Source organism: Centroberyx affinis, unplaced genomic scaffold (assembly GCF_046629955.1).
Source record: "Centroberyx affinis isolate AG114_WGS23_722 - 3 ecotype Tasmania unplaced genomic scaffold, CSIRO-AGI_Caff_v1 ptg002607l_1, whole genome shotgun sequence".
NCBI classification, from domain to species: Eukaryota; Metazoa; Chordata; class Actinopteri; order Beryciformes; family Berycidae; genus Centroberyx; species Centroberyx affinis.
Window position 1 is genome coordinate 384,818 of NW_027280806.1, and position 16,026 is coordinate 400,843.

General features: G+C 41.3%; 2 protein-coding genes across 3 annotated transcripts; one reads left to right on the top strand and one right to left on the bottom strand.

The window, feature by feature from the left end:
* The first annotated feature begins 281 nt into the window (after positions 1 to 281).
* Positions 282 to 10,470, top strand: pus7 (pseudouridine synthase 7). 2 transcript variants are annotated; one of them, XM_071534704.1, is made up of 18 exons: positions 282 to 357; positions 593 to 709; positions 1,605 to 1,925; positions 2,022 to 2,100; positions 2,505 to 2,618; positions 3,061 to 3,205; positions 4,291 to 4,308; positions 4,606 to 4,717; positions 5,468 to 5,545; positions 5,756 to 5,884; positions 6,371 to 6,496; positions 6,597 to 6,658; positions 6,800 to 6,960; positions 7,420 to 7,546; positions 8,113 to 8,214; positions 8,581 to 8,710; positions 9,047 to 9,138; positions 9,827 to 10,470. In XM_071534704.1, the coding sequence occupies exons 3-18, from the start codon at positions 1,615 to 1,617 to the stop codon at positions 9,961 to 9,963; spliced, it is 1,923 nt and encodes a 640-aa protein (XP_071390805.1). In that variant the 5' UTR covers positions 282 to 357; positions 593 to 709; positions 1,605 to 1,614; the 3' UTR covers positions 9,964 to 10,470. The 2 variants fall into 2 exon arrangements, with proteins under 2 accessions (XP_071390805.1, XP_071390804.1); XM_071534703.1 differs by lacking the exon at positions 4,291 to 4,308 and having other exon boundaries at positions 2,022 to 2,106; positions 2,502 to 2,618.
* A 1,303-nt stretch (positions 10,471 to 11,773) lies between these two features.
* Positions 11,774 to 13,524, bottom strand: LOC139657025 (endonuclease domain-containing 1 protein-like). Its single transcript, XM_071534720.1, has 2 exons — positions 13,179 to 13,524; positions 11,774 to 13,014 (listed from the first exon to the last, which is right to left on the bottom strand). Exons 1-2 carry the CDS (start codon positions 13,470 to 13,472, stop codon positions 12,406 to 12,408), a joined length of 903 nt encoding a protein of 300 aa, XP_071390821.1. The 5' UTR covers positions 13,473 to 13,524; the 3' UTR covers positions 11,774 to 12,405.
* Positions 13,525 to 16,026: the final 2,502 nt, after the last annotated feature.

Below are 16,026 nucleotides of genomic sequence, written 5' to 3' on the forward strand. Positions count from 1 at the left end.
TGCATGCTGTGATAGGTTCAAACCCTCTTATACTAACTAATAGTGAAATTAAACTATTCTTCATGTTTTGGGGACCTCCTGTAACTCCTTCAAGGACCCCTGAGAGTCCCTGGACCCCACTTTGGGAACCACTAGTCTAAAATGTTGTGAGAGAAACATTGTAGCTTTGATTGTTATAAATAATCAAACATGCAAAAAGCAAGTAGCTGATTCTGTGATTGGCAGGTCTTTAACCAATCGTTTGCAATGGGAGGGCTTTACGGCAGGATCTGTTTCCGGAATCAAGCACACACACGTGTGTGCGGGAAGTCTGGCGTTTCTCACTGTGCGCAGCCTGCTGAACCTCACCAGACGCAGGTAAAGACGCAGGCTTTTTGCTGGAAACAGCAACGTGTATCTGTTGTGTTATCAGCACTGACGATTTGCCTAAGTTTTGACGTGTTTGTTTTATTGCTAGCTACATCTGCTTTAGCTAGCTGACTCCGCTCCGTCATTGTTGACAGTGCGAGTGCGCTAGCGGCTTTGCTAACGTTGAAAGCTAACTTGGCTATGAAAGCAATGTCTTCCTCCATTTGTTCCATATTTCTTGTAGTACCTGCATCAAGATCACCCTTGGGTCCGTCAGGAAGTCTCTGTGTGTCTCGAACAGCTGGGAGGAAAGTGTTTTCCACATCCACACCTCTCTCTTGCTACCTCAGTTCAGCAAACAGTAAGTCAACAGTAGCATCGTTTTCTAGATCATTGGTGTCCCCACAAAACGAACTTTGTCTTGGATTCACGACGTATTCAGTGCAATCATGAACGGTGCAAAACAAAACAATATGATGCAATATTAACAATTGTAATATAAAGCGACTGATGCGCATAGGTTTAGGTATTACAGACTACAGTATTAACAGACTGCAGAATGTAAGTATAAAGTACTGGTGCCTAGAAGTATTGCAGTTTTAATGTGTCGTAATTAGTAAGTGGCTTCTAATACATACATCATTTATTTATTTGTGTAGCCTTTATTTTATCAGGAAGTCCCATTGAGATTTTTTCCGAGGGAGACCTGGCCAAGAAATGTCAGCAGGGCTTACACAATAAAACATACACAAACAGTACAGAAACAGAAAAATACTAATACATGTACAATAAAAGAAAAAGGTCACAATTTAGATCAGAAACATACACACACATCTTGCATAAGACTGCGGATAATTTGTTCGAACTGATTTAGGGGAATAAAACGGTTGAGCTGGAGCTTTGATTGGAGATTGTTCCAGGACCAGGGGGCAAAATAATCAAATGCCTTTTCACCAAAAACAGTTCTTGTTGTGTGAACTTTAAGAAGAATGCAAGATTGTGATCTTAGACTGTAGGCATTGCTGGCAAATTGGAGTGTGGTCAAGTAAGAGGGCAGTTTACCGATAATGGCTTTATAAATCATAGTAAGTTAAAGTGACTGGTGCATCATATCAAAATGATGTTGCTGGTAGAGGGTAATGATCAGATAAGTTCACTGGGGTGTGTTGAGTCCAGCTCAGGGGACTGAACTGTCATACATATTTGTGCATACATTTGTGCTAACTCTAACGTCTCTTGTGTCCCTTTTTTCACAGCTTGGCACCCATGGAGGAAACGGAGCCCATGCTGGCCCCAGCCCAAGGGGGAGAAAAGAGGGGCTGTCCAGAGGAAGAGGCGGAGGAGGAAGGGGACGTACCTACGAAGAGACCCAGAGTTCAGAAGGATCAGAAGAACGGAGGTCATTCCCACCGAGACGCGGAGGGAGAGCCGGAGGGAGATGGAAGCGCGGGGGAGGATGGAGAGGAAGATGGTGAGACCTTTGCTGACATGATGAAGCATGGGCTAACAGAGTTGGACGTGGGCATTTTGAAGTTTGTCAGTGACCATGAGGGCTTCTCTGGGATCCTGAAGGAAAGGTTGGTACTCTAGTGTCAGTTAAGCCTTTGTGTACTTTTCCTCTAAATTAATTAATTTGGACTGTAACAGTTGACGTCATGTGTGTTTGTGTTCAGGTATTCTGATTTTGTGGTGCATGAGATCAACAAACAAGGCAAGACCGTGCGATTGGATGACCTCTCCATTCCTCCAGAGGTTGAGGTGAGATATTATATGAAATTACCATCAATAATGTCACATTTCTTGACTACTCTCTCTGTCTGAAAGGGGAATACCACTCAAACTTGTCATCAAGTTGCAAAGGCGCGATACTTGTAACATTACTCTGATTGATTGATGATGATTCTGAATGTGATCCTGCCTGAAGTAAACAATATAGAAATTGGGTGAGAGCTTAATCTCTCATATGAATCGACATAGTAGAAATCCGGTCCTGGCAGCCAGTCCTCCAGCATGCTGTCTCGTCAAATTACACATTCCTTGACATAGTGTTAGCGTTGTTGCTTGAGGGCGGTGGAGTCCTGTGTTTTTCAGTCCTCACCCTGCCGGATGATACTTTGTTGACATTTTTTTGTGTTGGGTTGATCCTGTGGTAGGAGGTCCCAGAGGCCCAGCAGCCGCTAGAGGAATCTGATGTGCTGACCGAGGAGCAGAAACAGCAGCTTGGGGAGCTGCAGCTCTTCAAGAACAAAGAGGGCAATGTCTCAATTGAAGTGAGTCGACTCTTTGTTCCTTAATCACTGGATGGCTTTATCTGCTAAATTATGTTTTAGGCTTTAATTCATTCATGACATATAACCTTTAGTCAACCACTGAAGTCACAGTGAGACCAGGGCTCCTGTTTAGAGTGGGCGATGTGTGCAAGGCAGAAAAATAAAAGCGCTAATGTTTGAGCAATTAATAAGACATCACAAATCCAGAATATGTTTAAGAACATATGGTAGATATAGCAAACAAAGAACTGACACTAAATGAAGATGCAGAGAAAGAAATGCATTCATGACATTCCTAAAAACATAAACATTCAATCAGGACTCTTTACACACTCATGAAATCCTCCAACCTATTCTTGGTATGCCATCATGTTAAAACCTACCTGGATACACAAACTCTCAAGAGGAGGAATACGTTTTTGTCCTTTCTTTGTATTTGTAGGTGGTGGATGATACAAAAGAGAAGCGGACGCTGATCCACAAAGCCATCAAGACCCAGTTTCCTGGTCTGGAGACAAAGACGGAGGAGAGAGAAGGCCGCAAGTTCATTGTGGCCTATCATGCTGCTGGGAAGAAAGCTCTAGCAGGTATGTGGAGAAGAGACAGAACAGACAAATATCACTCTAGATTTTCTGATCTGTTTTCTGCGACTAGGTTTATGTCTTTGAGTTGAATGAAACTCACTGCACCTTATTTCATGCCTTTTTAGGTGCTCAGGCCCTAGGTGCTCAGGAATTGGCACAAATGCACACCATCAAAAGTGCAGACTGTGATAATATCATGTCTGTTTTTGCAATTAAATACTAGAGACGTATACATAGAGAACTCCTTCTATTGTACCGTATTTTAAACAGCATGCCTTCACAGCCTGCACTCTGTAATTTGCCATTAGGCCAAGTTGAAGTTATGGCTCTTGGGGGATACCAGCACTCAGTGCAATTACCCTTTAATGCTCTCATTAAAAGTTATCAGGAGTAACTTTACTTTATGGACTTAAAAGTTATGGAGAGTAATATCATCTACTGTTTTTCTTTAAACCACCTGGACAAAATCTTGCTGTTTTGTTTTTTTTAGGGATCAGAAAAGGGTTTTGTTGCATGCAAATGTATGTCTACCATGGCCTCATCTGCCCCATTGCATGTGGTTATAGTAGAGTTTTAGGTTAAGATCATATGATGCATGCACTGGTGCATGTGCACGACCAACACACCTGCATGGTTCTGTCTAGATTTTGTTTTGTTTTTTTAACTACCAAATCTCGGTTTAACTTTTGCATTAGTTGCCTTGAATATGAAAGGAATTCAGATGTCTTGCACTGGTGATACATTGACCTTTTATTCAGTGGAGTGCTTTGATGTAAACATTGGCTTCATCTCTTCAGACCATAGTGTCCAGTATATAAAAAAAAGCTATTTAAGAGACAACAGAGGAAAGCAAAGATACATTAATACGGTGCCAAAAAACAAAAGTTTATCAGCCTATAAAGTTCGATGATGGTTTGCTGCCATGTCCCTATTGCACCCTTGTTGCATAGTCAATTTAAATGCAACACTCCACTGCCTCGGACCCATGCATGCAGAGCTCACCCCTGCCAGCTTGTCCCACAATCCATAAGCGTCTTTTTCTTAGTAACATTCTTCTATCCTCCTTTTGCTCTTCTCTGGGTGGATAGAGGTCAAAACAACAGCAGGTAAGAACTTACTGTCCACACAGCACAGAGGGAGTGGGTTAAAACCCGCATGGATTTTAGGTGGTTGAAATATTTTTTGGTGTTGTAATGACAGTTAGAGATTATTTCCATTCTGGCTTGCGATATAATAATTCAATCTGAATGGACAAGCGTTAAATGAATTGAAAGGTATTAGCTTTATTGGTTCGAAGTTGATTTCTCTTTTTTTAAATAAGTGTAAAAATACAAAATCTATGGAGTTGTAGTTGCCTTTTTTTTGTTATTTCAGCACTATCCTTTTCTCTGTCTCCATGAAAGCTCCTAGGAAACACTCCTGGCCCAAAAGCCGTGGCAGTTTCTGCCACTTTGTCATGTACAAGGAGAACAAGGACACCATGGACGCTATCAATGTGCTCTCCAAGTTCCTCAGGTCTGGCTGCAGCGCTTTTCACTTACATTGTAAAATGACATTAACTATGTATATTGACTAAGGACAGCAATAATCCGACTATTGGCCTTATTCTAAATAAGTCAATATTCTGATGAAACGGTTTACATGAGTTGCTTATTTATATTCCAGTTTACATGCTACAGAGCAAAGTCTGCTTAACAGGACAAAGAATAAAAAGTCACTGGAGCACACAGACAGTTTAAGTCTTTATTGAAGGTGCATATGGAAAAATCCTGAGCATGGTGACAGTTTCAGCCTGACCTCAAGAATGTTGGGACTTTTTTCTGGTGTCAGTCAGTCATCTTTTTCATCTGTAAGCAAGTTCACCACCGCTGGAAGGCAGAGTGTGTGTCGCCAAGCTGTTGGATTGCTGCTTGTGTGGCACAAAGCTGTGAATACTTCAGTAGAGTCATAGTTCAATTAAGGTGTATACATGCCTAAATGCCTTTCAATAATGCGACTAAATCAGAATATTCCAGATGTTGTAATGAGATGCTTGAGATGCTTACTCCGACTATGACCTTATTCGTGTTGAGGTAATCAGAAAATGCTGTTTACATGGCAATTTCTTATTCAGACTGTTGTTTTAATCTGGTTAATGATAGATTATTGCTGCCCATAGTCACTGTTTTTTAATCATGCAACACGCATATCAGTAACTTCTTTGTCCAATAAGAATGTGATCACAGTTTATGGCCTTCATATGATTAATGATGCATGTTTCTCTAGGCTTAGACCCAATTTGTTTTCCTACATGGGGACTAAGGACAAGAGAGCCATCACTGTACAAGAGATTGCAGTTCTCAAGTGAGTGTGAAATGTCACCAGCAAGTCAATATGAGTTATGTTCGCATTAATTCTTTACATTTCTGTGGGTGATTGTAAATGGGTGTTACATGTTGCGTCTTACCAGTGCTGGAGGTGTTTCTGCTGTTGCTAGGCAGACGCTCCCTAGTGGATCAGCATGTTATGACACAATGATAACTAATTAAAGAAACCTGTTCCATCCCCTCGCAGGATCACGGCAGAGAGGTTGGCTCACCTCAACAAGTGCCTCATGAACTTCAAGCTGGGAAACTTTTGTTATAAAAACCACCCTCTTAAGCTGGGGGAGCTGCAGGGCAACAACTTCACTGTGGTCATCAGGTCAGTAGATGTGAATAGATGCTCACATCACTGTTGTAATAGTGTGTAATACTGTGCTATTGTTATGGATGCTGGCTACCTCTAACCTAGGGGGGGGGTAACCAAGGGGATGTCAACCGTTGCTATGTATCCCACAATTCTTTGCATTCATGCGGAAGGTGTCTCTGTACTTGGGCCCAGAATCGCAATTAAAAGGAATGGGACTCGGGTTAGCATGACACACACAATCTGACATGGAACCGGAAAATCTCATGTGAGGACTATCAGATAGCTAATTTACAGATAATCAGTCAAACTAATATACTCCACTATCCACAGCCATCTTGACACTTAATTTATCAACGGCTCGTATGAAATCCCAGCGTTACTGCACTGGTCCCTTGAATGTCAAACAGGAACATTACCTCTTCTCCCTTTACCAGTTAATACTTTACTGTTATATGACTCTGTCTCATTGATATATTTGTTGGTGTGTTTTGTTGTCAGGAACATCTCAGGAACACAAGAGCAGGTCCAGCAGGCCATGACGTCCCTCAAGGCGACCGGCTTCATCAACTACTATGGCATGCAGCGTTTCGGCACCACAGCTGTGCCCACACACCAGGTTGGCAGGTGAGATCGTGGCATGGGGGAAACTGGTATACATTATGAGGAAAGACTAGTGGCAGAATGGTAAAATCATGTGTTGTTTTCCTCCTTTTGTCTGTGTCAGGGCCATCCTGAAAAACGACTGGAACGAAGTGGTGGATTTGATTCTGAAGCCTCGTCCCGGAGGTAATAAACTATTTTTCTTGCTTTCTTTTCTACCTTGTGTGAAGTGATCATAGGAAAAGTCATAGCAGGTGTGAAATATGGCTTATGCCTTAGTAATTCTAATGTTTCTCCATCTTTATCTCTTTCTTTCACCTCCACCAGCGGAGAAAGGCTACCTGGTACGCTGCAGGGAGGAGTGGGCCAAGACTCAGGACCCGGAGGCGGCCCTGAAAAAGCTGCCGGTCAAGCGCTGTGTGGAGGGGCAGCTGCTGCGAGGCCTGTCCATGTATGGCAAGAAGAACGTCATCACTGCCTTCGGACTGGTTGGTTTTCTGTTAATGATGCTCTCTCCTGATTTAGCAGTAGCCTAGGGGTTAAAGAAGGGGGGCCGTGACTGGATGGTCACTGGTTCAAATCTGAAAATCGAGTTGAAAAATGTGGGTGAGGAAATAAGTATATAGTAAATAAGTAGTATGAATTGAAGTACTGTTCACCTCTTCCTCAACAACTAACTCAAACTGCTCTTTAGGGCACTTAATACCCAGCTGCTTCAATGGAGCAGCTCACTGACCAAAAGTAAAAGACTCCGTTTTACTGGGAACCTGCCAAGTGTGAATGTGTGTAACTGTATGAATTTGAAGCAGGCTGTTGTTTGGAAAAGAGCAGTCTATTTAGATAAACAAAGGTTTTTGAAAAAATATCTGATGGTGACATATGGTTCTTTTATGTCCAAAGAGGCTTTGTTCTGCTCCTTCTGATGACAGCATTTGTTTTCTTCCCAGATCCCCCGCAACAACCGTCTGATGTACATCCACAGCTACCAGAGCGTCGTGTGGAACACCATGGTGAGCCGGAGAATCGAGGCCTTCGGTTTGAAGGCGGTGGAGGGCGACCTGGTGCTAAGAGGAGGTTAGTGCTGGGTTGGTTTGTTGGGCTGGGGAAACGAGGGTTGCTATGGTTATGGTGAAACTGGAAAAGTCAGGAAATATGACAGTTGTAATGAAAATGATACACATCCAGCAAGTTTTGGAAAAGTCATTGAAATTTGTTCATCTTTTTTACAGTTTCTCAGTGTGTGATATCAAACATGGTTGCTAGTAGAATGAGGCACTATTTGAGGCAACAAAAATATATACATTTAATCAATAATAATACTTACATTTTACATTTTCTGTATTTACCTGACGTTCTTGTGCCTCAATTCCTATATCGCCAAAAATCATAAGCAACCAAAATTAAGCATTTCCAAGTTGTAATTGTAGCTAGTCAAATCTACAGTAGGATATTACAGCTATGCCACAAATAGTATATAGTAAACTTTTATTAATTAATGGTCATGAAAAATGCACTTTATGTCATGGAATGGCATTTGTAAAAATGTGCACAAATCCTAACTCCAACAGCATGGTCAGCTCTATAAGGTTATGAAGGAAATTCCACCCTCTGACATTGTCTCTCCCTTCTTTTTTATCAAGGCACGGCACATGTGCTTTCTGCAGAGGAGGCTGAGAGCCACTCCATCCATGACACTGTGATGCCTCTGCCTGGGTTTGACGTCATCTACCCTTCTCACCATGGTAAGCTGAGGGTTTGTGTGATTTAGAGTTTAGAGTTCATTTATATGCATATTACAGGAAACGGCAAGAGTAAAAAAAAAAAAAAAACTAGCATTGAGTGCTGGTGAAATTAAAACCTACCCACCCCCCCAAGGGGCTTATAAGAATATCTCACCTTAAAGGGAAAAATCAAGATGACAAACAGAATCGCTGCTGAATTGGATAAAATAAACTAAACGATAGAAATACCAGAGAAGGGCAAATGCCAGATTAACAAAAACAAAACACATGATGAAAAGCAAAGCAAGCAAGGAAATTGAAGTAAAATTTTGATTTAACAAAGCAAATTCTGTTGCATTGGCGGTAATGCTTCTGTCTTTTTGTCAGTGGGTAAAGGCTACAGAGAGATGCTGTCTGCAGATGGGCTGGACATCGACCACATGAGGCACAAAGTGAAGGACTACTCTCTGGCCGGAGCCTACCGACGCATCCTCATCAGACCCAGTGATGTCAGCTGGTTAGTCCCAGTTAGCCTTTAATACTCAACCTTTTGCTCTATTACTGTTTCCCTCAGTTAGACTGTAAAACTCCAACATTTACTGTACTACTGAATCATCTACTGCAATATTTAGACAGTTAATGTAATACTGGAATTTAAGCTCTTTACTATAACATTGAGCCCTTTACTATAATGCTATAATACCAAGCCTTTTATTTTAATACTGAGGCCTTTATTGTGATATTGCAATTATTGAACTCTTTGTTGTAATATTGAGCTCTTTGCTGCAATACTACAACACATAGCAGTATTGGCTGCCTATCAGCTAGTGTGTTGTGGTGTGTCTTTGTGTAGGGAGGTGATTCAGTATGATGACCCCAGGATCCCCCTGGTCCATACTGATGTGGAGAAGCTAGAGGACAAACCTGCCCCCGTCTTCAACAAAGGTGAGTTCTTGGGCTTGTTTGGGTCTGTATTTCTAAGAGTGGTAATACACCAGGGCAAATGTTTGGGGAATATAAATGGGCAGCCATCCCAGCAAGATGTGACTACTCAATTGTTTTTTGGCAGATATACCGATACGATTCAAGCAACACTGTTGAAGCCCTTGGGCACCGTTGCCTTGTGTATCACTGTCCTAATGGACCTAATTCCCACCACGGCCATTCTGAATTTATGTCAATCTGGGTGTGAAATCATACCTGGAAGATTGACATATAGAAATACTAACATTACTCCAAAACATAAGTGAGGACTTCAGATAGACCTAACAGTTACCACATTAGCTAGCAATATCGGGAACAACTGCAACTGCTAAAATTTAGCAGCAAGTTAGCTGGCTTACTAGCTAGTTAGTTACTAGCTAGTTTGTCAGATTCACAAAGTTTGTATGATGTGCGTCTTGATACATAACACTAAGACACAGCTGTCTACTTGCTCCTTAGAGTTTTCCACACAGTTTGTGACACAAGTTAGAAATGGCTGCTGTGGGAATAAGATGCATAGAGTTGAGATGCAGGAATAAGAACTCTTGATAGCATCTATACTTGATGGTCCCCCATGTGCATATGTCTTTGAGACATGACAACCTTTTTCTCTGTATGCGGTATAATATTTTTCTCCTCCCCCCAACAGAGGGGAAGTACCGGGCTTTGAGGATGGAGTTCTCCCTGCCTCCCTCAACCTACGCCACTATGGCAATCCGAGAGGTTCTCAAGATGGACACTAGCATCAAGAACCAGACGCAGCTCAACACCACCTGGCTCAACTGAAACCAAAACACAATTGCATACACTGGACTGCTGTTACAGACTGCAAAGCAGCTGTGTACTGTGGCTACTTACTGTTGTGAGTGTTTTAAGTGTATTATGTGAGCGTGTGTAGGAGTGATTGGGTTCTTTGTCAACCCAGAGGTCATTCCTTTAAAGTTGACAGTGTGGTGAGTTAAACTATAATATCCACTTGTACAAAGAGCAACAATTTCTCATTATTCAAAACATTTTTTTTAATCAGGAAGTTTTTACTTTGTGCTCTAAAGCTTTCCTGTGCTGCAATAAGGCAGTCTATTATTTCAGCAAGGCGTGCTTAAAAAAAAAAAAAAACATTTAAATGAACCTTGTGGTGCTTTTAGGGACCACTCATGGAGATCTCCTATACAAGCCCTGCTGCACAGGGTACTTCACACAGCCTGTTTGTACAGAAATGTGAACTTTTGTTTTTATAACTGTAAATTGATTGTGTGAGTTGAAAACACTCTTGAAGAGAGAATTAAAATGTTAAAGGAAAGTGTACAGTGTCATCGTCTGATATGAAGCATTGAGTATTGTTAATACGATACTTAATTTGTTCCCTTGTCATAATGAGAGTTTTTGTTAGAATGATTAATGTAGGCCTACTTATGAAGCTACATGATGTAGCTAAGATTAGATAAACACTGTCTCCCTCTACTGGCCATAAGGGTAAAGTGTCCTGCAAATGGATGATCTGTAGGTGTAATTTGGGCTCTGCCAGTCTGCACTGAGACACTTGTGCTCTGCTGCTGGTCAAAGCAGGCACTGTGGAGCGGCCATCTGGCGCTGTGGCATAAGCCAGCTGGCAGGATACAGCTGCCCTCTCTCTCAAACTAAATGTGGTTACTAATCAAGTCATTCACCCTGGGGTATGTCTGCCCTCCTAATTTTGGATCATTCTCTATTATCCGTTGTAATACTATTTGTCGAATTTGTGACCTGCTGCACCAGTGTCTATACATAGTACATCACTAAAGATTTTTCCAGGAAACCCAGAGGAAAAATATATGAACACAATAACTAACTATACCATAGTTCAGTTCACAGTGAAGAATATGTGGATTGAGATGCATTCAGGATCATTTTACCATTGTTATATTTTTATATCCCTATTACTCGGACTGATCATTGAATATGCCATGTTTACGCCAACCTGCAGGTGGCGTGGCAGCAGCACATCCTTGACATGCTTGGCACTCGTAATTTAGCATTTGTAGCTTAAAGTTAACAACTCAGAAGTAATTAAAATTCAGAACGCCGACATTGGCCCTGATTGCCCTTTCACTACTCTGTCCTCAGGCTATCTGCCACTAAGAGAAGTGCATAGTAGCACTACAGTTGGTAAAATGTAAAACTGTTGGTCTAATCTATCTGTGAGGAACAAAAGGCCTACAGAGGCAGATGCAGTTCAGAGGCACTGTGCCACAGTGGAATAGTGGATAAGCCCATAGAAAGATAAAGTGCGAAGGTACAACCATGTATGGCCTTTTTCATGGTGAGGTTGTGCATGGGTGTCCGTGTGCATGCATGCTTTGCTAATGCATCATCAAAGGCAACACATACATGAAATTACATCATTGCAAACTTCATTAATTGGCTGAACTTGTGAAAGGTCTTTGAATTGAGTCTTTGTTTTTGAAATGTATTACTTTAATTACAAGGGGTATAGATAAAATAGGTTTTTAAGATTTTGACAGTTTTTGTTCAAGGAGAAACAAGTACAGAGCATGTACGATGTTTTTAATCAGCAAGAAACAAGCTGACAGAGCAAGGCAAAATATGTATTAGGCAAAATAATATTGGATTAGGTAAAACATGGATACAAGTATGTAACAATTAAGGCATAGCACAGAAACCTGGTTGGCATTGCTAAACTTGAATGATTCATCACTTTATGGCTGCTAAATGAAAATTATATATTATAAGGACAGAGGGAGGAAGTGCTGCTATGGGTCTGATATGAACAGAAAGGTGACAGGTAGACTCAAACTGATAGTAGAACAATGTTGGATTCTGCACTTGGTTGTAAAAATGAATAGAGTCGAATAGCAACTTTATTGTCCCCATAGAGAAATTTGGGTTGCAGTGTAACACATTTGAGGTGTTCACACTAAGTATAAAAAGAAGACGAGGGCAACAACAATAAAAAGAATAAAATTTGGTTATGATCCTAGACCATTAGGTCAACACGCTTTGGTAATTCTTAATTTTCTTGCTGTCCATGTAATAGAGGCTTTTATCTTTTGTCATTTAAGACAGACAGCCTTGGGTTTTTTATTTTTTAGGGTCACTTCTTTAGAATTCAGAACTTTTTACAAGCAAGTGGAGAATCCCACAATTTCCTAGTATTAGTGAAAGTTATAACTAACAAGACATTGGTTTAAATATCAAGACATACTAAATCTGAGGGATCATGGATCATTCTCATTTCTTTGAAGGGAAGTGCATGGCACCTTGAGGAGGCACACAGTTATCATAGAAGATCTGGAAGGACTTGCCAACATAAGTTACACTCTTCAGGAAGTCCTCCAGTTGCTGGACCGTCATCTCCTGAACCTTGTTGTTCTCCTTGTCGTTGAGCCCATGAGATGCAAACGCGGGGAACTTGGAGCGCTCGTCATATGGCGCGTTATGGTCAAAGTCGGCGCAACAGTAGGCTGACCACAGGTAGGTGGGGATGCCCACACGGTTGATGTTGTGGCGGCGGATTGTGTGTCCCGAGGTAGTGACCCCGGTGACCACGTAAGCGGTGCCGCGGCAGTAGTTGTTGAGGCGCCTGCGGATGGTGTGCTCATGTTTTTTCCAGGGGCCGATGTTGAACTCTCGGGCCTGAGGGACCACGTTAGTCAGAGTGTAGGTGGCTGCCTTGTCATCAGGGCTGGCCTGGTGCTCGTCTGGATTCAGGTGGCCGCGCTCAAAGTTTACAGTGTTAGAGTAGTCGTCAAGCACGGCCTGAGCATCTTCAAAACTTTCATGAAGAAGATCATCCTGAGGTAAGGGCTGCATGTCCCTTGGGCCAGACACTGTGGAGAGCTGACAGGAGGAGTCAGTATAAAACATATGCTCATGAATAAAAAAAACACTAGTAATTCTGTCTAATAAGCCTGATTGGCAAAGGGCCTTTCTTCCCCTAAACATTTAGAAATTCTGCTCTTCCAAAGAACTAATATAGGATAAAGCCAACAACCAGCCCCTACCTGTGGTTCGTACATCCAAGGCACATCAACCTTTTTGGCCCCATCCGAGCGCTTGAAGGTGTATGCAGAATAAATAGGGATGTGATCGAAGGTGTCATATAGAGTGACGAAACGTGGTTTTCCGTTGTAGAACTGGCAGATCTTTTTAAATGACTTGTCTTGCAGCCCTTGAGGCAGCGTGCCCATGTATAGGAATTCCTTGCAGTCCGGTGAGAGGTTTACCTGCACCTCCGCTCTTGCCATCACTATGACCAGCAGACAGATGAGCGCTTGATCTCTTCTGTAGGGAATCATGGAGAACCCTTTGAATTAAACTTACGTCTCTACAGTGCCTTTAATCCCTTCGAAATTGCGTCCCTCTGTGAGGATTTTGCTTCCACTGTGCCTCATACCATCTCAGGCATATTATGCAAATTCTTATCTTTTTACCCTTTATACCTAGCCAACCCACAGGAGACGCCCAGGCGTGGTTATGGCCATGTCTGAAAAGTTATTGGCCACCAAAATACAGAGATCTTAAATACATCTTACAAATTTAACAGCAGTTTTGGGGCCAGTACAATATGCATGGATATTATTTCTAATTTTTCATTCAAGCCTCATTGTACTCATGTCAGTTGAACATTTCCCCTCACCATTTCTCACCTATGCCAAACGTTCTTCATAGGCTTACTGTGACTTCTAGGAATGTCTTGGACAAAAACCTAAAGGAACCTATCTCGCTTAAAAGGTGGTTAGCCAAATGTTTCCTGAATAGCATCAACCTCCTGGTAGATCTGCCTGCTACAGCTGGCTGTAATTCACAATGACCAATTAAACTTTTTTTTTCCAAAGTTAATCATGAATTTGAACAACGCTATCCAAGATATTTCAGCCAATCTCAAGCTGATTCAGATATAGTATATATTGCTGGAAGAGCCATTGGTATATGTCTCAAAAACCCATATAGCCAAATGGAAATAAAGTGAAAGGATCTATAGACCCTTTTCACATCGTCATGGTAACAGCTTCTGCACAGCAGAGAAACAGGTGCATTTCAACTTCCTGTTCCTAGCTCTGGCCTTCACTAAATCGCTCCATAATCTGCCCAAAATTAACATTGGTGAAGTACAAAGACTAAACTAAAGAAAGGCTACAGTTTTTTTGCCTCAAGTTACGTCTTCACAAAAATAAAATTGCCACAGGAAGTTGTAATATACCGGTTTCTGACGGCGTGAAAAGGGCCTATTGCTTATAAATGTAACTGAAACCCTATAGCGCTAAGGTTCTAAGAAACAACATCTACTGTGAACAAGGTTGATGAATTGAATCCTCTCTTATATTGCATCCCTGCCCCATTGTTTCCCACGGTGATGCTCAGCTCACAGTTTTTCAATGAGACTCTGCTTGTATTTACTCTGCCTTTCACTCCTCAGTAAAAAGAGCTGTGTGTGTGTGTGCGTGTGTGTGTGTGTGTGTGTGTGTGTTTTCACCAACATTGTCAAGTGAAAGAAAAGACTGGAATGTTTTTGAAACATCTGTTCCCATAACAACAGGTTGATGACAGGGTGACCTCTGCCCCTCTGGAAACAAACACTTCCTGTTTACTACTGCAGCATCTTCATTCGTTTACACTGTAACCCCATGGTGACCTACAGTATCTATCTATCTATCTATCTATCTATCTATCTATCTATCTATCTATCTATCTATCTATCTATCAACCTACGTACAACCTACCTACCAAAAAAATGTTCACATGAGCTCTACAGTGCATTTTGTGATACAAGGCAGTGAATTTGATGTTATAAACTCTCAGTCATTTATTTTCTCTCCAGATAGTCCCCCCCAACCCACATACACATTGTCACTAATTTTCACCAAAGATACTCTAATTTGCAAATACAGCTAAAAATGACCTAATATGGCTGCCATTAAAATTTGATCATTTGAAATCAGGCAAACAAATTTGCCTAATAAGATGTGTTTTAATGTGTGGACAGTGCAACTAACTAACCGGTAAGTGACTGACTCATTCACTAACCAGCGAAATACCTTGCAAAACTGAAGTTGTTATAGTTGGCTTTTTTTTAAAGTATAAAGCTCATTTTGCTCATGATCAAAAATTTGGTGGCAGCTAGCCATTGCGGTCCAAAAGCTACTGCCAGCTTTTCCTATGAATGGTCAGTTTAAAGATCAACTGTTTGCTGTGTTTGCCGACCCTCTGGTCTTCTGCTTTACAGTCCCATGTCCTCAATGTGTTTGTCTACTCTAGAAAATCTTGAAAAATCACATTTCTCACAAATTACATGCTGATCTTACGTCTCTCCAGATGTGTTTTTGGTGGGATGTAGGAGTAAAGTGTTGCTAAATATTTTCACGACATTCAAGTAATTTTGAGCTTCTTGTGCTTTACTTGAGTATTTTCCATTGACACTTTACCCCATTGGATTTCAAAGCAAATATTGCTTACATCATTACATGTATGAAGGAACATTGTGTTACTAGATTTTTAAAATTGAACACTGTAACAGAAGAGTGGGACATGACTATGAACTCACCAAATACCTCCACTTTTGATACTTAGATTTTCTTAACTAGAATAGTGAATGAGCAACTTTTGGTAGAGTAATACTCTGTAAGGGGTATTTTTACCTTGAGTAAAGCAATAGATTTGTACACTTTTTCTGGCAGGGTGGAAAGACCTCTGAAACAGCATTTAGACCATGTGATACAAAAAACAATTCAATTCAAACCATTGTTAATGAATTATTTTATGTGAAGTGGCACCTTCCCCATGGGTAGAGGAAACACAGCTGTGAGTTATAATCTATTTTCATTAGAAGACTGTAATATATAGCTATCTCAC